This window comes from Microcaecilia unicolor, chromosome 3 (genome assembly GCF_901765095.1).
Source record: "Microcaecilia unicolor chromosome 3, aMicUni1.1, whole genome shotgun sequence".
NCBI classification, from domain to species: domain Eukaryota; kingdom Metazoa; phylum Chordata; class Amphibia; order Gymnophiona; family Siphonopidae; genus Microcaecilia; species Microcaecilia unicolor.
Window position 1 is genome coordinate 449,314,651 of NC_044033.1, and position 22,746 is coordinate 449,337,396.

General features: G+C 41.8%; 1 protein-coding gene across 3 annotated transcripts in view; it reads right to left on the minus strand.

Annotated features, from left to right (window-relative positions):
• ERICH1 (glutamate rich 1) overlaps positions 1 to 22,746 on the minus strand; it is an 87,836-nt gene that overhangs the window by 42,983 nt on the left and 22,107 nt on the right. For 2 of the 3 annotated variants that reach the window (XM_030195604.1, XM_030195603.1), the window contains exon 2: positions 14,601 to 14,756. The exons of the other annotated variant lie outside the window; for it this stretch is intronic. In XM_030195604.1, coding sequence (XP_030051464.1) covers positions 14,601 to 14,756 — 156 coding nt within the window. The remainder of the gene's footprint in view (positions 1 to 14,600; positions 14,757 to 22,746) is intronic. 3 annotated transcript variants of the gene reach the window in all.

Genomic DNA, 22,746 nt, shown 5'->3' on the forward strand with positions numbered 1-22,746 from the left:
AAGCCCAGGCCAAATATATTTAGCATATTAAAAAAGGAGGACGGAAGACCAAATGACAGCTGGCATGGTTAAATAGTGAAGGAAGCTATTAGAGCTAAAAGAAAATCCTTCAGAAAATGGAAGAAGGAACAGACTGAAAATAATACGAAACGGCATAAGGAATGTCAAGTCAAATGCAAAGCGCTGATAAGAAAAGCTAAGAGGGACTTCGAAAAAAAGATTGCGTTGGAGGTAAAAACATATAGTAAAATTTTTTTTAGGTATATTAAAAGCAGGAAGCCGGCAAAAGAATCAGTTGGACCGCTAGATGACCAAGGAGTAAAAGGGGCGATCAGGGAAGACAAAGCCATAGCAGAGAGATTAAATGAATTCTTTGCTTCGGTCTTCACCGAGGAAGATTTGGGTGGGATACAGATGCCGGAAATGGTATTCAAAGCTGACGAGTTGGAGAAACTTAATGAATTCTCTGTAAATCTGGAGGATGTAATCAGGTAGTTCTACAAACTGAAGAGTAGCAAATCTCCTGGACCGGATGGTATTCATCCCAGAGTACTGATAGAACTGAAAAATTAGCTTGCGGAGCTATTGTTAGAAATACGTAATTTATCTTTAAAATTGAGCGTGGTACCGGAAAATTGGAGGGTGGCCAATGTAATGCTGATTTTTAAAAAAGGTTCCAGCGGAGATCCGGGAAATTATAGACCGGTGAGTCTGACGTAGGTGCCGGGCAAAATGGTAGAGACTATTATTAAGAACAAAATTACAGAGTATATTCAAAAGCATGGATTAATGAGACAAAGTCAACATGGATTTAGTGAAGGGAAATCTTGTCTCACCAATCTACTACATTTCTTTGAAGGGGTGAACAAACAAGTGGATAAAGGGGAGCCGGTTGATATTGTGTATCTGGATTTTCAGAAAGTGTTTGACAAAGTACCTGATGAAAAACTCCAGAGAAAATTGGAGAGTCATGGGTTAGGAGGTAGTATTCTATTGTGGATTAAAAACTGGTTAAAAGATAGAAACAGAGAGTAGGGTTAAATGGACAGTATTCTCAATGGAGAAGGGTAGTTAGTGGGGTTTCCAAGGGCTCTGTGCTGGGACCGCTGCTTTTTAACATATTTATAAATGACCTAGAGATGGGAGTAACTAGTGAGGTAATTAAATTTGCTGGTGACACAAAGTTATTCAAAGTTGTTGAATTGCAGGAGGGTTGTGATAAATTACAAGAGGACCTTACGAGACTGGGCGTCTAAATGGCAGATGATGTTTAATGTGAGCACGTGCAAAGTGATGCATGTGGGAAAGAGGAACCCGAATTATAGCTATGCCATGCAAGGTTCCACGTTAGGAGTCACGGACCAAGAAAGGGATCTAGGTGTCGTCGTTGTTAATGATACGTTCAAACCTTCTGCTCAGTGTGCTGCTGCAGCTAAGAAAGCATATAGAATGTTAGGTAATATTAGGAAAGGAATGGAAAACAAAAATGGGTACAAGCATCTTTGTCGGCCTGTCCTCTCCCCAATCCTCCCAGCCTGCCTTTACTGTCTGCAGCACTAGACACACACTGCTTCTCTCAAGCCGAGAGCCTTCCTTCGGTAGCGTCCCACAGACAGGAAAGAGGAAGTTCTGTCAGAGGAGGCAAGAGCTACAGAGAGCGAGCTCCTGGCTCAAGAGAAACAGCGTGCATCTTATGCAGCAGACAGTAAAGGCAAGCTTGGAGGGCCACCAGGGGAAGAGACATGCCAAAGCGTGTGAATGTGTAAGGGCAAGGCGAGGCAGCAGAAGAGAATGATATAGGTAGTGGGGTAAGGAGCAGGGAGTGTAATGCAATTAACACTTTAAAATTAATGCAAGATTAACACATTAAAATTTAAGGCATTTAAAGACGCAGCCCTAATAGAAATGGAAAAATCTAGGCATACAAAGACCATATGGTCTATCCAGTTTGTCCATCCATACAATCTACTGTCCCCTATCATTCCCTTAGAGATCCTATGTACTTGTCCCAAGCTCTTTTGAATTCATATATGGTTTTCGTCTCCACCACTTCCACCGGGAAATTCACTACCCTTTCCGTGAAGAAGTATTTCTTCAAGTTACTCCTGAATTTATTCCCTTTCACCTTCATGCGATGCCCCCTTGTTCCAGAGCTTCCTTTCAAATGAAAGAGACTCAGCTCCTGTGCATTCATGCCACATAGCTATATCTTTATCATGTGTTCCCTCTCCCACCTTTCTTCTAAAGCATACATATTGAGATCTTTAAGTCTGTCTATGTGTCACGTAGGGAGAAAAAGATCTCAGACCAAAAAAAGATACCACAAATGAAAGCCTTCTTCTCACATGGGTCAGCTTATCTTTCATTGGTCTAAACTCCTATGATGAATAACTTTGACTTATAGTTTTTCAAAAACATTTTCATTTAATACTTTCTTTTCTTTATATATTGCGCCCATAAACACACAAAATGTTTAAAGCAAAAGAAATTCTCTCTCACTCCTGATGGATTATCCATTTCAATTCTGAAAGCTTCTTCGGGGGATTGTGCTAATGCAGAAATCTCTGGCTTATAAGTGCCGATGCATCAATAGCATCTTGTGAATTCCAGTTTTCAAAATGTGTGCGAAATATACAAGGAGAAATATTAAAAGAAAATATTTCTGAAAAATTACAAGTCAAAATAGTTTAGACCAATGAAAGATAAGCAGTCTCCACAACTGTACACAATATTCTAAATGAGGTCTCACCATAGTCTTATACAGGGGCATCATCACCTCCTTTTTCCTACTGGTCATTCCTCTCCCTATGCACTCCAGTAGCGTAGCCAGAGTTTAATTTTTAGATGGGCCTGGAGGTGGACTGGGCGGGCACGGGTCTCACATTTCCTCTCCACCTGCTACCACTACCCCCCCCCCCCGCCACCGCATTTCCTCTCCATCCACCCGCCACATTTCCTCTCCACCCGCTACCCCCCCCCCCCCCCCCATGACAGCCCCCTGCACATGGTCAGTTCTGGTCATTTTTACTGACCTGAAGCGCCGTTCTCCCTCCAGCACCGGCGATTCCCATAGCCAGCCTTCTGCCAGCGAGTGTCGTCTGAACCTCTTCTCAGGCGCGTCCCTACTCTGCAACTTCCTGTTTTCCGCAAAGGTGGGACGCAGAAAGTTGCAGAGTAGGCGGGACGTGCCTGAGAAGAGGCCCCGACAACGCGCGCTGGCAGAAGGCTGGCTATGGGAATCGCCAGTGCTGGAGGGAGAACGGTGCTTCAGGGCAGTAAAAGTGAGCAGACCACGTGGACGGGGAGAGCGGGCAGAAGAGGCTGGGCGGGCCTGGAGCAAAAGTGGCTGAACCTGGGCCCGTCCAGGCCCACCCGTGGCTACGCCCGATGCACTCAAGCATCCTTCTAGCTTTTGGCGTCACCTTTTCTACCTGTTTGGCTACCTTAAGATCATCACATATGATCACACCCAAGTCCTGCACATCTTTCATGCACAAAAGTGCTTCATCCCCTAAACTGTATTATTTCCTTGGGTTTTTGCAGCCCAAATGCATGACCCTGCACTTTTTAAGCACTAAAGCTTAGCTACTGAAAATTACATTCTGGGTCTGTCATTGCTGTTTATCCGAGTAGCAGTGTTCATGGAGGCAAGGTATATTGTGATGTATATTTAATATAAGTATTATCTGTATTCAATTGCATTGTCTGTGTAATAGGACTGTTTTTCCTATAGTATCCTGCATAGGCGTAGACTGGGGGGGGGCAAATGACGACGACATGACTGGCGCCAGTAGTAAAAAAAAAAATCCAAGCAGGCACGCGCTCGTTTCTGTCCGCTTCGCTTCCTTGCCCGCTCTGCGTCCCACCTTCCTCTGATGTCATTTCCTTTCGGGCGGGAAGCAGAGGGCAGGGAAGCGAAGTGGATGGAGACGAGCATGTCTGTCTACCCCCTCTCTTCCTCCCTCCCTCCCTCCAGCGCAGGCAGCAGTCTTCTTCAGCTGTCCAGGTTGCAAGAGTTTGGGTTGGGAGTAGATCTTCGGCTGGCGGTGTAATAGATCCCTGCCATCTCAGGTATTTCTATTTTTAGGTTGGCGGTGCTTGGGGGCAAGGATGAGCATTGGGGGAGGCAAAGGGGTCCAGTCGGTGCAGCTCGATCCTTCAGCGCCTTTGCTGTAGCCAAAAAGCTGAGTGAGGCTGAGAGCGAGCGAGCGAGAAGGAGCCTCTGCTCTGGCTGTGCTCGGAGCTGCTTTCAGACATCCCGAGGAGGACGAATCATTGTTGCCAAACGCTAGGCAGCCACATGCTCAAATTGCTCATTCAAGTTCAGCCCTCCCCGGCTTTACTAGCAGAGAGAGAAGAATTTACTCCAGGAAGAGGGGCGGGGGCTTGTCTGTGTAAAGAAATAGGGCTTACTAGGTAAAAGTCTTTCTTTTCAAAACAAAAACCTTAGTCTACTATTATTTGGCAGGCATAATAGGTCAGCTGTTAGGGCAGAGTGGAAGGGTAGCCTCGTCGTCTCCTTGTGGTGTGATCATTTGCACGTCCAATACAAAATTAGGGACTGCGCTCCCACAGGGAAATACCTACCTACGGTACTTCATGGACTAAATGCCATTTAAGGATGAAATGATTACCTCAAAAAATGATTTTACGTCAGCGGTGATTTTTTTTTTTTAGTCGTCTATGAAAAAAAAAAATGTTACCAAACCAAGATGCAATATTGGAAATAAATTCCACCAGCTTTGACGTTCATTTTTGTGTGAAAAATATCACACGCCAGCTAAAATATCACGTGAAAGATGGGATTGCTGTTTCATCACTTCCTAAAGAAGATTATGCTCTGCAGGAGTGGATTAGTGGTGTGATGGGAAAACAAAATGTCACGTTGTAAATAATTTCACTCTTTAAATGGTGACGAATAATACATAAAGTGCTTCTATTAAAGGTGCTGTTTTTCAATATATAAAAATACTCATTGCATATAATTTGTTATTTTAAAGAAGCACAGAATTTATTAATTGAAATATGTCAGTTTTTTGAAATGTGCATCTGTGATATTTTGCCTGTAAATGTCAATTCCTTCCTCCATATTAGCATATTCATTTGCATATGTATATATGCAAATGAATATGCTAATATGCTCCACCCCATCCTTTGCCCCCCCCCCCCCCCCCCCCCCCAATGAAACAGTCAAACTACGCCTATGGTATCCTGTGAGCTTCCCCTATTCGCTGTTAGTTGTGAGTATGGGACCAGCCTTCCCTCTCTGCAGCGCTGCATAACCCTAGTAGCACTCTAGAAATGTTAAGTAGTAGTAGTAAGTCTTGCTAACATGCTTTGTGATCAGCAGCTGTTCTAGGGATGATCTCTCCTTAATCTAGTAATTCCCTCAACATTTTTTACCACCGCCCCAAGTTAGTCATCTTTTATTTACCCTGAGTTTCTCCTCCCCCTTATTTCCTTTGAAAGTTACAGCTTTCCCTCTCAGCTGGGCTGAGGTTCTGGCCAACTCCTTGTCTCTGGAGTGGCTAGATGCAGACTATTAGCAGAAGGCAACAATTCTCTTCTAAGCAACTGAACTGAAGTTGGATTTTCTTTGTTTATTCCAAGTACTATAATAACGAAGAGTTGCTTAAGAATTGAAAGTCTACTGGTAAAGCTTCTATTTTGCCTAAAACTGTATAAGTAGAACTTGCTTTCTAGATATATAGCTTTAAATATTGGGTCCTTCATGTTACCTTTCCTGCACTGTGGCAGTGGGCAATGTCATCAATGAATGATTATATGATCTTGAAATGTTTAGAAATGTTTGGATGGGCAGATTATGAATACTGAATGAAATGAAAATCCAATGTGAAGAACAAAAAAAAAAAAAAAATAAGTATCCTGGGTTTTATTCAGGAAACAGTAGGAGTATAACAAACCAAAAATTTTAAATGATAGGAAAGGTGAAACTAGATCATAAAGCAATGCTGCTCAGGTTTAAACAGGTGTTTTCTGTAGATAACAGGAATGATAAGGTACACAAGTGGGTGCTATGATCCAACTTCTCTCCCAGAGCTCAAATCTTTACTGAAAAAAGTTCTGGGCGTGCTTCCAACACACAGTGGCCTCCTTAGCTCCTCCATTTCATAACTCAGTGCAGCAGATCTTGAGGAGGTGGGAGGGATTGTGTGCCTGTTGTAGGTAAAGCAACATTTTTTCTCGGTTGACAAGACAGTCAGACACACCAAATTGGTGACTCCAAAGCTTAAAGTCACTTGAGTTTCATATTGTTTTGGGTCTTCAGAGCAGCTCACATAGTTGATTATGAGAGTTGTTCGCACATAGGAACAAACTGGACAGCACTGCTTGATCAAAGGCATTGTTCCTTGCTGTGGCTTGGTTCAATAATAATATGCAGGGAGAAAGTATGAAGGGCAGACCATGCAGCTTTTTGGCAGATGCAATGATGTGACCCCCCCCTCCCGATTTTCCCCTATTATTGTAGGTATCTCACATAATATTAACCAAACATGACATAGTTGATTATTTCTCTTTGGTTTTTTTAAGGAACAAAGTAATCTAATACCCATAACATCCCTAAACTTAAGTGGTGCATCACCTAACAGCAACAATTGCAACTAAACACTTTTTATAATTTGATATTAGTCTTTCACAACACTGTTGAGAAATCTTAGCCTACTGCTCTTTACAGACAGAAGCTGACCAAATTCCAGTTTTGATATCAAAACAATCTGCATTCAGCCCAAAATACACTCAACTACTACTTCTATCCCGAGGCTCTCCTCTTTCCCCCAGACATAATATAGGTCATCCCTGGGCTTAGCTTACCGTTCTGGTAGTAGAGTGGTGAGGTGGGGCAGGAGTGATCCTCAGTTACTCCTAACCCATCCTATATCCACAAGGAGTGATCCTCAGTTACTCCTAACCCATCCTATGTCCACAGTCAAAATGGAAGTCACAGCACCCATTTTGAATACAGATACAGGAATGGGTAGAATGCCTGGGGATTGCTCCTGCCCCAACTTGGTACTAGGCCCACCAGGGTGACGGACTACTAGTGTGCCCCAGGGAGGTGCTTCTTACGTTTGGGGTGAGGATGGTGGAAGGAAGTGGGAGCAGGAGCTCCTGTGGTTTGGGGTGGTGAGCATGGAAGCAGTGGCAGAGGAAGGAAGTAGGGAGGGAAGAGTGAGTGGGGGCTGTTCCTGGACTGAGGGCTGGGCCAATTTCACCTGAAACCCAATTTGGCTGCAGATTCTGATTTGCCCAAAAATGGGGGGGGGGGGGGGGGAGTTTGTTGCCCTCTATTTATAGAACTGCTTTAATTCAAACACATTCGTAAGTTTTCATACATGAACTGCTCATTTCAAGTCCTATCACAGGATCCCTATTGAATTCAAGTCTGGACTTTGACTTCAACAATCCAAAACAAACTTTGTTTCTACTCAGCCATTCAGATGTACACTCGCTTTTAGGTTTATGATCAATGTCTTGCTCAAGTAGACCGGCTTCAGCTCATGGATAGATCAGACACTCTAGAATTTTCTGGTACAGTGCAGAATTAATAGTTCCTTCAATAAAGGGCAAGTTTTCCAGATCCTAAACAGCAAAGCATCCCCACACTACCATTACCCTGTTTGATCAGTGGTATAATGTTCATACTGTGGCATGTTGTATTTGCTTTATTTTATTTTCTTTTAAATTCTTTATGATTTTAACATTCATAATATTAATATGAGTGATAATACACAAATTAGAAAATTAATATATAATTTCCTTTTGTGTATTTGTATATCACAAGATATTTCAAACTAACACCCACTAATTTAGGTAATCAATCCAAGAGACATAGAAAATCAAATCTTAAACATTAAGTTTAAGTTCACAAAATAATTATATCAAAAGAACAGCTTTAGTTCCCAAATGGCTGACTCTGTTCTGTATTACAGTACTGCATATGTGACTAAACTTGTACATTGGCCCCTTCTTTGCTTAATATAAAATCCTCCAACTGTTTTGGGTCAAAAAATTGATATTGCTTAGACTGAAATTTTATTCTACACACACATGGAAATCTCAAAAGAAAATCTGCGCCTATAGCTATTACTCTTGGACGTAAGGATAAAAACATCTTACGTCTTTGTTGAGTTTCTCTAGCCACATCAGGAAAAACTCTAATCTTTGAACCCAAAAACAAAGAATCCAAGTGTCTCAAAGAAAGTTTAAGAACTGCGTCCCTATCCATCTCCATCACAAAAGTTACCAGTAATGTAGTTCTTTGAGTAATTACCTCAAGAGAAGACTCTAGGAATGCCGTGAGATTCATTCCGCCTTGTTGTAAATTTTCCAATGGTTTCCCATCAGTTTGAATATAATAAGCCCGAGTTATAGGCGGCAGCGAATTCTCAGGCATTCCCAGAATTTCCATTAAGTGTTTCCTAACCATTTGGGTTGGGACGACCAATGGAAACATAGGAAAATTTATAAACCGCAAAGTCAGTCTTTTGGATTGATTTTCCAAGTACTCCAGGCGTCGTAAAGTATAGTTTTTGTCTTTAATTAAAGTTTGTCCCACAAGTTCAAGTTTTTCAGTTTTTTCCGACAACCTCTTAACCTCAGAAGCCTGGAGTGTATTAGTTTGAATCTGATTAAGTGCAGTCTCTGAAAGAACTTTAATGGTCTCCATATTTTTCTGAATTAAGTTTTGCAAAGCAGAATGGGTGGATGAAGTTAAGTCCCACAGTGACACCAGTGTCACTACAGCAGGTTTTTCTATCTTTCCCACTAAACAATCTGGAAGGGGGGGGGGGGGGGGTCTTAGAAGCTCGTTCCAGGATACTCACAGTTTTTTCCAAAACCTGAGCAGCAATTACCTCCGAACCAGCTTGTGCTCCCATTATCAGCTCGTGCAGGCTCCCTCCCTGTCGACCTGGTTCTTGCCCAGAGGCCATGGCGTCAGGGCTCACATCGAAAGCTTCACTTCCTGGTTGAGGAGGTGCTGCACACTCAGGGATGCCCCATCTGTACTGCCATCTAGCGCCGCAGCGCCAGCTCCGACAGAAGGAGTCGACGCCAATTCAGGACCAGAAGAAACTCGGAAATGTTCCAGCGTTGTCTGGCGTGATTGGGGCGTTCCGTCCGAGACAAGGGGAGCCTCTCAGACTCTGCCTCTCCTCTTACCCATCTGCACTCGGGTAAGGTTCACGCTAGAATCACCCAGGAACAAGTCAGAGCACGTCCATTTGAGCTGTTCAGACTGTCGCCATCTTGGATCTACACCCCACCACCTTAACCACTAGCATATTTGCTTTATAACAGACGTAATAGGACCTGTGTTTTCAAAAAAGTTCCACTTTGGACTGGACTATCCATAGAACATTATTCCAAAAATCTTCCAGGTGTGTTTCTGAAAATGTGAGATGAGCACTTATATTACTCTTGGACAGAAGCAGTCTACGCTCTGTTACTCTCCCATGAATCCCATTTTTGCCCAGTCTCTGTCACTAAAGCACGTAATGGACATAACACAACTCTTCCGTTCTCCGATTCCCTAATGTGGCTGTGCCACTTGAACTTGATCTTACCACATCACCACCCTGTATTTATTCACACCGGAGCCTGCAAAGGCCTCTCCGGTACTATATAAGCCACATTGAGCCTACAAATAGGTGGGAAAATGTGGGATACAACTGTAACAAATAAATATTATGGAGTTATGAACACTTACCTTAGCTGTGGATAGAGAGGCCTGCAAGGTTTTTGTTTTTTTTTTAAGGATGTTGTGACCTATTGGATATGTTGTTGCTATGCCATTGGAGTAATTTGGCAGGCTAGCCACTCCTGGGCAGATGCACCACTGTTGTAAGTCTTCTCCATTCAGAGATGATGACTCTTGCTGTGGTTTGGTGGAGTCTCAGATTTTTACAGATGGTTTTTATTTAATTTATTTAGATTTTGCTCACACCTTTTTCAGTAGTAGCTCAAGGTGAGTTACATTCAAGTACACTGGATATTTCTCTGTCCCAGGAGGACTCACAATCTAAGTTTGTACCTGAGGCAATGGAGGGTTAAGTGACTTGCCCAAGCTCACAAGGAGCAGCTTCAGGATTTGAACCGGCCACCTCTGGATTGCAAAAGCAGTGCTCTAATCCCTAGGCCACTCCTCCTTTGTAAACCTTTTTAAATTTGTAATTTGTCAATGTGTATTTCTTATCTTTTCATTGCTTTTTATTCTCTCTTTCTTTCTTTAGAGCTGCATTTTGATTAAAGTTTGCAATCACGAACATATGTTATTTTTCCCCCCCATGGCAGCTTCTTGTGGGCAATGGAGAGTTAAAGTGGTTTATTTTTAAGATCCCAATTGTCTTTGAGCTAAAATATTTGGGAGTGGGAGTAGCTTCCTTGTTATCAATGAAAGCACAGATTAGGGATACAATTCAAAAGGTCTTTTAAAATTAAGACTTAACAAGATTGAAAGATTTTATGACCCCTGCCAACTTCAAAACTATTGTTCTCTCTTTTGCATTCCTTACTGGATTATTTTAATAATTTACATTTAGGGCTCCCAAATTACACGTTTTCAGCTCTCAAACACTGCTGCTTGTATGTTGCTTGGGTTACCAAAATACAGGACCAGATTAAACGATAGGCCAAGTAGGCCCATATGCCTGAGGCCCGAAGTGTTCAGGGGGCCCACTGCGATGCACTGATCCAATGACATCACCGATGTTGGACTCAGCAGCCAGTAGACACACGCCAGCAGTTCACAGGCACTGGCTGCATGGCACTGGCAAGGGAAGAGGAGCAGAGCGAGTGATTTTAGAGCAGGCGCAGCAGCTGAGCCGAATGGTGAGAGCGCACACTGCAGAACACAGGGACTCCCCCCTGCTGTGCTGAAGCTGCCAGATCAACTATTGTTGACTCACTGTCATGTCAGAGCCTTGGTGGAGACAAAGTTGGAGCAGAGGGAGCAAGTGGGAGTATTAGCCAAGGAGAGAAGCCTGGCTGCTGCAGTGCAGCATTGCAACTGTGCTGAGGCATGTGGGAGTGGCTGCTGAGGCCCGGTGAAGCCAAAACAGGAAGCAGAAGCACACAACAGCACCTTTGTTCTTCCCACTGCAATGGGTGAGCCCTGAGCCTGTAGGAGCAAGAGCCCGCAGGTGTGTAGGCAAAAGCCAGGGGGCAATTTGGGCAACAGGGCAAGCAAAACTATCTGGGGGGGGGGGGGGGGGGGGGCTGGCTGGAGCCTGGAGAGGCATAAAATAAGCCTGGGGTGGGGGAGTACTCCTTCCAGTTGAATGTTCCCTCACCCCAGTCCAGTGTCCTTCTCAGGACCTTTGAAGAGCGACAGGAAAGCAGAAATGAGAAACTGGAATCAACATTATTGAAAACAAAATGACCAAACATCAGGTAGAAAAACATTTTGAGTTTATTAACTGGAATGTGTTGGCTTTGGGCAATATGCATCAAGGCTGTCTGTGTAGTGTGTTCAGTACAAAAGGATTTGTATTTGTTTTATTTCTCTAGTGATCCAGTGCATGCTGAGTTTTTTTTCTTCATATTTCTATTTCTTATTTAGGTGAGGGCATGTGACTGTTTGCATGTAATTGCTGATGTGTAGAACTCTGGGGCAGTTCCACTTGTTCTGTTTGACCAGCAGTAAGTTTGTTGGTGTTCTGGGCAGGACCTTAAGAGTCAGAACCAATGTTGAGTGGAGTTGGAATTGGTAAAAATATATTGACCGACTGCAGCATCAAAATGAAAACAGCATAATGGTAAAATTTATCATTTTATACATATGTTATATTTAAAGCCTAATGTCAATAGCAGCTGGACTTGGGGTGAGAGGTTTGGTGTGGTGGGCTCTACGGTCCTGGTTCTAGGGTCCAATGTAATATTTGTAGTGCTACCTAATTATTGGTAGGGTTTTTGTTGGCATTGTAGGATTGTATGGTGGGTTTGTTACATGTATGTCCTGATTTTTCAGGTTTTGTATTTCACAATGTGAGAGAAATACAAAACAGTGGATAAATTTATGCTGCTATTACTCAGATGATATGAGAATCAGAATATGATGTCCTAGTTCTGATGTGCACTTATTGGGCAGAAGTTGGATTTTTGTGGATGCAGAGTATGTTTATATATAACTCATAAGTGCTTGAGTCTTTCTTCATAATGGAGGCATTCCATCCCATTTACTGTTTTGCTATCCTTATACCTTTTCAAATTCCACTCTAGCTTTCTAGAGATGGGATGACCACAATGGCACACTGTTTACTTTTTTTGTTGATGACTACTGCTTCAGATTGAACTTAGGATCTCACCTTATTGCCCACAATGCTTCCAAAATCCTTTTCCTGGACGATGCCTCTTGATATGGAATGTAGCATGGTGTACATGTAGTTAATATTATTTTTCCCTATGTGCATCATTTTACACTTCTCAACGTTTGAATTTTATCTGCTAGTTATAGAGGCTGCTCTCTGACTTCACACCGTCAATCTGTGTCACTTTGTATAGTACACTTCATGTCTTTTAAACAACTGGTCCACTTCTCCCTTCTGTTTATTTTGCCAGACAATTCTGGTAGTATTAAACCCTATATTCTTCTGCATGCTGGGACAGTTCAGTAGCAGAAGTAGGACTGGAGTGCTATATATTGGAATGATGTATATAAAAGCTAGAATTCACTCTCACTGGATAAGGGAGACAAAAGTCCTCCATGAAGGAATAACTTCTTCAAATGTACTGATTAAATATTCATGCAAGAAAAAAAAAAGTATCAGTTTGTTTCTCACAGGAGACATAAGTTTCCACGGTAGAGGAGCAGGTTTCTGTGGCTCAAGAGCAAGCTAAAACAACAGGAAGTACCTCTATAAATCTTATATGATATCCTAATGTAACTAACTCTTCTTATTGCTACAGTTGGAAAACATAGAGAATAAAAATAAAAATTAGGAGGAAGAGACCTCATTTAGGCCTTGGAGTCACTTTCTTGGAACTAGTTGTTTCCTATGTATGTTATCAAACAAGACATCGCTGGTCTAAAAACCTCCTTTTCACAGTTGTTGAATAACCCCCCAAAATAAGTGCTTTAATTTGACAATAACTATCATTCAACAACTATATGTAGTAAAACGTTACTTAGCTTCTAAATAGCTTGAAATGATCGTCAGCTGCCTTTTTATGTATATAGATGCAATGGACTCCTAGGCAGAGGTGCCTACAGGACTCCATTTCACTATGGCTTCATCCGGAGACATCTCCTCTTGTAATGACAATCTCATATGCTATGTACTTATCCAATTTCCAGTTCTGTCAACAAGTCCCAATTATCCTGCACTATGTTCTTATTCAGCTGCATTATTTCACTTAAACAATATTTGCAAAATGACCAATTCCTTCAGTCCTACTTGCTTCTGTGGTGAAGGAGGATCTTGCTTTACCTGTTTTACCTCTTGTGAAGAAGGTGAAGAAAAATCCAACCTCTGCCACGATGCACTCGGAAACGATTACTGTATTGTACTATCCCAGATAACACATTTTGAATAGGTATTATATTGTTTTATTTACTGCCTTTTTGAAGGAATTCACTCAAGAAGGTGTAGGACCACTCGCTGTAGAGGATAGTCCGGATAATCGGAGTCGTACTGTATAGGGGTCTTAAATCATGTCTACCACATATACAGAGAAGCAGTATACAAAATAATTGGCAGTCTGGTTGTCCATGACTAAAACACTGAAAGCAGAGAATATAGAGGTACAATAAACCAACAAAACACAATCCCTTCCTGAAAACAATAATCAGCTTTTGTGGTGTCTAAGCATAAAGGAGGGCCTCCCTAGTCTCCCTGGGCAAGACAAGAACAGTAAAAGACAGAAGCAATATGAATATAACCCGAGTGAAGGATTATAGTACAAACCTAGTAGTCATCATATATAAAGAAAAATCACTGGTATACAGAGAAAATGCTTTTTCTTATAACATGCATTAGTATTCTTTTATTTACCACAGATCCAGTTGTGTGCAATTGGACACATTACCAACATGCCTTAATGGCCTTATTGCTCCCTAACATGGTAATGCCTTTTGTTAAATCTAGAGATGTATTTTCAAAACACTTAAGACAAAGTTATATAGTAACCTACGTAACTAAGTCTAAGTACTTTGAAAATGCGCACTCTTAATACTTTATTAGTAATACAAATATTTTTAGAAAAAAAAATGTGTGTCAGAAATTTGGGGATCTCTGATTAAGACCCCAGGGCAGTTGACACTAACCAGCACCTCTGTTTTGATAAGCATCCGTTAAGGATTATTGATAAATACTAGTGACTGCTTTATATTATGTATTTCTAGTATCTTTCTGTATCTGTTCGGGTGACATTTAGTATAAAAAACATTTACACACCATAAAACTGCAAACAGCTATTTGACCTTTTTTGTAGCTTGCAATTATCTAGCTTTGGATCTTTTTTTAGCAATGTGTATATTGATAGAGTTTTAAAGAGTTATTTAATAAGGGAAAAAGTATTTGTAGATTACAGCAGTTTTCAAAGCAAAGCCATGTATGTATACTCTAGACTAACAGCATTACCTGTGGAACTGGTACATTTTGCTGAAAGAGTATTAATTGAATCCCTCAGTTCTGCTTCTGGAGTACTTGAAGTTTCTAACTGCATAGGTAGACCTTGAAGATGGGATGCAGATGTAGGAGAACAGTATAGTTTCTTCAGCACTTTCTCTATGAACACTGTAAGACAACAAAATAAGTACTAAGGCCCAGATGCACAAAGGTCCCTGCCAAAAAAAAAAAAAAAAAGTCAGTCTATTTCCACCTCGGTAAAAATTACCGATTTGGAAATGGAGATTCCCAAAGCAAATCAAATACAAAATGAGCTGCTCGCTGCTTTTGTGAAAAGGCTCATTTGCATGCAATAGGTGGGAAGCCAGTCAGTCAACTGAGCATGCGCAGAGCAGCCAATCGCTAAGCATGGCTGCTCTGCACAAGACAGCTTTCATATAAGCAGACAAGCTGCAAGTTTGCAAACACAAGCATTGAGTTCCAAAGGAAACCATTCACTGCCAGAGCCAAAAATCTGTAAAATAAATGCATTTGCCAAGAAAGTTCACTATCACCTATTCTTATAAGCATATGATAAAAAACTGAGTGGTTAACATCGTTACACCCACTTGAGAAAGCTAGAAGATAGGATGTCTTCTTACCAGTGGCGTAGCCAAGGGTGGGCCCAGGCCCACCTATTTTGGGCTCAGGCCCACCCAGTAGCAGCACACCTATGAAGTGTCTGGCAGGGATTCCCAAGCCCCACCAGCTGAAAATTCCTGTCCTTCCTGCATACCAGCGTTCCCTCTGATGTATTCCCGCCTTTGTGGAAACAGGAAGTTGCATCAGAGGGAAGGCTGTGGAGCCAACATGAGCAATGTGTATTTGCTGCCAGTGAAAATCTGCTATTTTAAAGGTATGGGGGGAGGGGGATGTTTGAGAGACCATATGGCATGCAGGCGAGAGAGGGAGAGACCAAATCACTTGTGGGACAGGGTGGAGTTCTTCTGCCCACCCATCTTGGGCCCAGGCCCACCCAAAATTGGGTGTCTGGCTACGCCCCTGCTTCTTACCTGATGACTCTTGAAGAGAAGCAAGGGCTTTCCTAATTGCTTAAGAGGTGAGGGAAGAGTGAGTCCAGAGTTAAAAAAAAAAAAAAAAAAAGGAACTTTGAGACAGAGCCAAGCAAGAGAGGGAAAGCGGCAGGAACACAGCAGAGCATTGGGGGGGGGGGGGGGGGGGGGGGTTGGGGGAAGAGCAGTCAGCTGCCAGCTCCCTGATCTGCTGCACAAGCTGCAGGGGAATCCCTGATCCTTGCTGCTGGTTCTCTCACACTTCCTCTGCCCTGATATTTTGTTGTGTGAAGCTCACTCAACTTTGGGGAGGTTCCTTTTCTTTGGTACCATTTATGGTGCTGTAGGTGGCTGTTTTGACTCACACAGTCCTTTTTAAAATTGCTTTCCTGGGGCACTTGTGTCTTCCCCTACCCCCTCCCCCCCCCCCCCCCAAGTCAGCAACTTCCTGCCACGGCGTGCGGGCCCTTCTCCTCCTGAAGAAATGTCAGGACCAACAGCTCCACATTTCCCACGGTAAAGGTAGGGGCTGCTTCTATGGATTGCTCAGAAAATGACTGTGCATCACTTTGCACACATTTGTATAGTAATTAGCTCATTATAATAACTTTGCCTACAATTTTCATTAGCTGCTACCATGACAGGAAGAGAGCTCAGAGAACCCTTTTGTGCATGTCTCGTTGTGCTTCTTGCTAACCGGCTAGAAGTGGTGTAAAAACCATGTTGCTGGCTTGTTAGGTTTTGTTCATCTGTGCCTGCAAGTTTGAGATTTTCTATCCTGCCCATTAAAACAAGCCATCTGGGCGGCTTATAAACTAAATGGGAAAATAATGTAATTGAGCAGACAGGACTGAAAAGAAAGGAGGGAAGAACTACAAAATTTTATTTGTTGCATTTGTATCACACATTTTTCCACCTCTTTGCAGGCTCAATGTGGCTTACATAGTTCCGTAATCGGCGTTATCCGATTCCGGTGTGAACAAATACAAGATGCGAGTAGTATAAGTACATAAGTACATAAGTAGTGCCATACTGGGAAAGACCAAAGGTCCATCTAGCCCAGCATCCTGTCACCGACAGTGGCCAATCCAGGTCAAGGGCACCTGGCACGCTCCCCAAGGTGATATTATGGTAGAGTGAGATACATGTATGGTAAAGACAATTGGAGAGAACTTAGTGAGGAAAAGGAAGAGTTAGGATATGTCCGTTATGCTTATGATCTTTGGTTATGTTGTGTCGCAAATATCCAGGTTTTTTTATGTTAGGTCGGTGGGGTATGCCCTTCTGAACAGTTCTGTTTTTAATGCTTTCCGGAAATTCAAGTGGCTGAGTGTGGTTTTTACTGCTTTTGGTAGTGCGTTCCACAGTTGTGCGCTCAGGTAGGAAAAGCTGGATGCATAAATGGATTGGTATTTGAGTCCTTTGCTGCTTGGGTAGTGGAGGTATGGTCGTGCTGATTTTATGGTGTTTCTGGGTGGCAGGTCGATGAGGTCTGTCATGTATCCCGGTGCTTCGCCGTAGATGATTTTGTGAACTGTTGTGCAGATTTTGAATACAATACCTTCCTTGATTGGAAGACAGTGTAAGTTTTTCTCTGAGTGGTTTGGCGCTGTCAAAACGTGTTTTTCCAAATATAAGCCTTGCTGCTGTGTTTTGGGTGGTTTGAAGTTTGTTTATGATTTGTTATTTGCATCCCACATATATTCCGTTACAATAGTCTGTGTGGCTTAGTACCATTGACTGTACCAGGTTGCAAAATATTTCCCTCGGGAAGAATAGTTTCACACGTTTTAGTTTCCACATTGAGAGAAACATTTTCTTTATGGTGACTTTAGCTTGGGACTCTAGTTGGAGGTTTCGGTCGATAGTGGTGGTGGTGGTGGTGGGGGGGGGGGGGGGGGGGTAAACACATAAGGAAGAAGACTGTGTGGCCAGAAAACTCATAAGAACATAAGAATAGCCATACTGGGGCAGGCAGATGGTCCATCTAGCCCCGTATCCTGCTTCCAACAGAGGCTAATTCAGATCACAAGTACCTGGCAAGATTCCATTTTACCAAACTCAGAGATACGGCCTTTCCCCATGTCCATTTCAATAGCAGACTATGGACGTTTCCTCCAGGAATTTGCCAAACCTTTTTTTTATGCACAGATATGCTAACCGTGTTACCACATCCTCTGGTAATGAGTTCCAAAGCTTAACTATTCGTTGACTGAAAAAATATTTCCTATTATCACTTCATTGAGTGCCACCCTCCAAAATACCATTTCCTCTTTAACTAGCCCCCCGCCAGACTTTGCCACTATCCTCCGCAAAGCACACACAAGGATTACAAATCATTCCTTAACTTGATTAACTTAACTTAAAATGCAGTATAACAGTGCTATTTCATTTCCTTTGTTATTTTTACTATGAAACGGTTGTACTAATTTTTGTTTTTAATCAGTTGCTATATATACTACCAACTAATACTTGTTGCAAGCAGGGCTAGATTACAGCATTGGCAAAGCTTAGAAACATAACTGGGGTCCAAAGTTGTAGTTTTTTGGGGGGAGGAAAAGTAGGGCACAGGCCTTGTCATGTGTTCAGGAGTCCTGAATCAGGACTGAGGATGTCAGGATTGACAACTGTCTGGCTCTTCTCAGGATTCTACCAATTTGTTTTATATTAATGTCTGGAAGCAAGAAGGATGACCGACATGGCTGGATGTCTTTCCAGAGTTTAAAACCCCAAAACAGTAGAAAAGATGGTCAGATCTTCTAAATTCATTAGCAACCTCCAGTTACCTGCGCAGAACTTGACGGACGTCCAGCAATTTCAGAATGGAATAGTCTCCACTGCAATCTTCTTTATGGAAAGATGGTAGGAACAAGGTTCAATTAACATGAAAAGGAGGCAACACTTTAGAGAGAAAGGAAGAAACAGTCCTAATAGAAAGCCCAGCTTCTAAAAAGATGAGACAGGAATCCCTGCATGACAAGGCCCACAGCTCAGAAACCTGTCTGGCTGACGTAATAGCCACCAGAAAGACTAAGTGAGGTCCTTTTAGCTCTTCTGAGCAGCAAAAATAGAGGACCTTGGAGCAATTTCAATACCAAGTTCAGGTTCCATTGTGGACAGACAGGACAGAAGGGAGGTTGCAGCTGATTAACACTGCTTAAGAATCTAAATACATCTGGATGAGCTGCAAGAGAAGAATTGTTCTCACGGGCCCTGTAGCAAGCTAATGCCGCCATTTGCACCTTTAAAGAAAGAATTTAATTCTAAGACCTTTTTGAATCCATCCTAATAAAAGGTGAGAATATATGCTAGAGAAAACTGATAGGGAGAGACAACCTGCTCCGTGCACCATGCCTCAAAGACACTGCATATTCAAGCATAGGCTGTGAATGTAGAATGCTTCCTAGTTTGAAGGAGGATAGTGATAACCTCTTCAGAATATCCTCTCTTCCTCAGCTTTGATCTCTTAATAATCAAGCCGCAAGATCAATGCAGAATGGATCCTCCAACAGAATGGGGTCTTGGTGAAGGCAGATACTCTTTGATGGAAGAGGAAGCAGGTTGCCAACTGTGTGCTGAATGAGGTTTCATACAATGGCCTGCTGGGCCAATCCAGGGGGTTGTTGGAAGTGTTTTTGAATTGGATCAATGTGAACCTAACATTCAATTCACTGCAGCTATTCCTTGTTTGGATATTAGAATTATGTAAAATCAACAAAGATTTACCACCGCTATACATAGGAAGACAACGAGTGAATTCTTTGCTTCAGTCTTTATGGAAGAAGACAGAGATCTGCCTGTACCAGAAATGGTTTTCAAGGGTGATGTGGAGGAATTGAAAAATCTCGGTGAAGATGGACTGAGCCAAATTGACAAATTAAAGAGTAGTAAATCACCTGGACCAGATGGCAGACATCCATGGTACTCAAAGAACACAAGCATGAAATTGCTGATCTGCTGTTGGTGATATGTGACCAGTCATTAAAATCGTCCATAGTACCTGAAGATTAGAGGGTGGCAAAAGTGATGCCAATTTATATAATGAGCATCTCAATATTTAGTACCAGCCGATTTTTAGAGTGACCTAAAAACGCTAGCGCACCTTAGTAAAAATAAGGCCACCTTAATCAGGAAAAGAATGCCACAAATATGATAATACAGGAAGAATGCAATAGGGTACACTTTGGAAGAAAGGTGGGAGAGGGGAGACATGATCTAGAGATGGGAGTAACTAGTGAGGTAATTAAATTGCTGACAACACAAAAGTTATTCAAAGTTGCTCAATTGCAAGAGGACTGTGAAAAATTACAAGAGGACCTTAGAAGACTCGGAGACTGGGCATCCAAATGGAACGTGACGTTTAATGTGAGCAACTGCAAAGTGATGCATGTGGGAAAGAGGAACCTGAACTAAGTGATGCAAGGTTCCACATTAGGAAATCATGGACTAGGAAAGGGATCTAGGTGTCATCGTTGACAATATGTTGAGCTAAGAAAGCTATTAGGAAAGGAATGGAAAACAAAAATGAAGACGTCATAATACCTTCATATCACTCCATGGTGCGACCGCACCTCGAATACTGTGTGCAATTCTGGTCACTGCATCTCAAAAGAGATATAGTGAAATTAGAAAAGGTACAGAGAAGGGCAACGAAAATGATAAAGGGAATGGGATGACTTCTCTATGAGGAAAGGCTAAAGCAGCTAGGGCTCTTCAGCTAAAAGATGGCTGAGGGGAAATATAATGAGGTCTATGAAATGAGTGGAATGGAACGGGTCGACATGAATTGCTTGTTTACTCTTTCCAAAAATGCTAGGACTAGGGGATATGCAATCAAGCTACAAAGTAGTACATTTAAAACAAATCAGAGAAAATATATTTCTTCACTCAACGTGTAATTAAACTCTGGAATTCGTTGACAGAAAATGTGGTAAAAGCAGTTAGTTTAGTGGGGTTTAAAAAAAGGTTTGGTTAACGTCCTAAAAAAAAAAAAAAAAAAAAGTCCATAAGCCATTATTAAGATGGACTTGGAAACAATCCACCACTTATTTCTAAGAAATGCAGCATAAAATGTATTGTACTGTTTTGGGATCTTGCCAGGTACTTGTAGCCTGGATTGGCCACTGTTGGAAACAAGATGCTGGGCTTGATGGACCTTCGGTCTGTAAATCCCCACATCTAAATTAGGTGCGGATTCTCTTTACTCTACAACAGTGCATGTAAATTAAAGGAATGCCTCTGATCTACACATGACCATCCCATGGTCATGCCCCCTTTTTGGACCCATGTGTAAAATTTACACATGTAAATTTTAAATTCAGTCAATTGTTTAAGATTAAGTATTGGTGCTAATTGCCTCATTATTTAACTTGCATGTGCAATTTTTTTTTAAAATAGAGTTCAGGGGTAAATAAAGATGGCGAAAGGGGAGAACCTGGAGGCACGCCACACAATGATCGCCACGAAGGAGAGCTAGAGGATCTCATGCGCACTCCATACATTCTTTCCTGAAAAACTCTTAACCAATTTAACACCTTTCCATGTATTCTGCTCACTTAGTCTAATAAAAAATGATCTACTGCAACAAAAGCAGATGATATATCAGATTGAAAAAGTGCTGCCTATTTTTCCTTACTCAAAATCTTGATTTCTACAATCATCTCCAATATAGATTCTATACCATGCAAGGCCTAAAACCATGTTGAGATGGATGTAAACAGAGGACAGGAACTCAAAGCTGGAAATTAACAACGAACTCAATAAACTTAGGGGTCCTCTTACAAAGGCACAATAGCATTTTTAGCATGTGCTAAAAATAAGCATGCACTAAATGCTAGAGACACCCATATATATTTCTATGGGCATCTCTAATTATTAGTAAGCTCTAAAAATGCTAGCATACCTATGTAAAAGATCCCCTTAGCTAGCCAAGGCATGCTAGCAACAGGTCTATAATTTTCAATTTTAATAAGATCTGCTCCTACAGACTTGGGAATAGGATTAAAATAGGAGTCAAATCACCTGGATAATTTCCATTACTTAAGACCATATTCACAAATTGAAGTTAGCCAAATTAAAAGGTTTGATACCAGGAAATAAGATGGACAGACATATTTACTTTTGCAATGTGTGTATGGATGCCTGTGTGCAAGTGATAAAGTTTGAATAACTGTTTATACTTACGGTTATGATTTTTGAACATGCATCATTAAAAAAAGGACAGTACTTTTAAATACCCAGTTGAGTAAATACGCTAATCGCACCTTCATTAAACGTTTCAGACATACTCATCTACTTGCTCCCACATTATTCTATTATTCTGTCTCGCTATATATTCAAATGTAAACCACACTGAACCAGAGTTCACTTGGGATAATGTGACTGTCCTCTCTAGACGGTCACTTTAGGAAGCCAGAAAAACCTATCAAAATCCTTCTGTGGAAGGGAATAGAACCTGATCGTGAGTTTAGCGTCTCAGAGAACCCTGTCTTGCAACTCCCACTCTGCTGATTTCCATCTGGGAGAGGCACAATGAAATGGGAATGTCCATCTGTGGGCTACTCCCAGTACAGCACAGAAATGTGGAGAGCCAAACAGACCTGCTTAATTACGGAAGCTAGCTTTTTCTTACAAAACAGCCTCAACACTGGAGGGGGGAGGAAGACATTCTCTTCTGTCAGTTGAGGCATTCACCTGGAAAGAATTACTATCCTTCATGTTATCTACACCCCACATGTACTCCACAAAGGAGACAGGCAAGAACAAGTTTGTGTGATTTCTAGTTATTTATGATTTCACAAGGGCCTGAAAATTTATCTTGTTGATAAATATTTGAATGACTAATTTTTTGGAGTTTTTTTCACTTTCCAATTTATGTTTTATATTTATTTAATAATGCCTGTTCATGATCAAAGCTCTCAATGAGAAACTTGGCCTACTTGCAAAAGACAGTCTCCTCAAGAACCTTGGCCATCCTGGAGCAAAGTCTTTCTAAAGGCTAGGGCATGTAACATGTGGGTCCTCATTTGTATCCCCTCTCGAGTTCCTCCCTCTGTGGGTAGCAGAGGAAGCCCTGCAGCCTCCAGCTCCTAAGGATTTGAATCTCT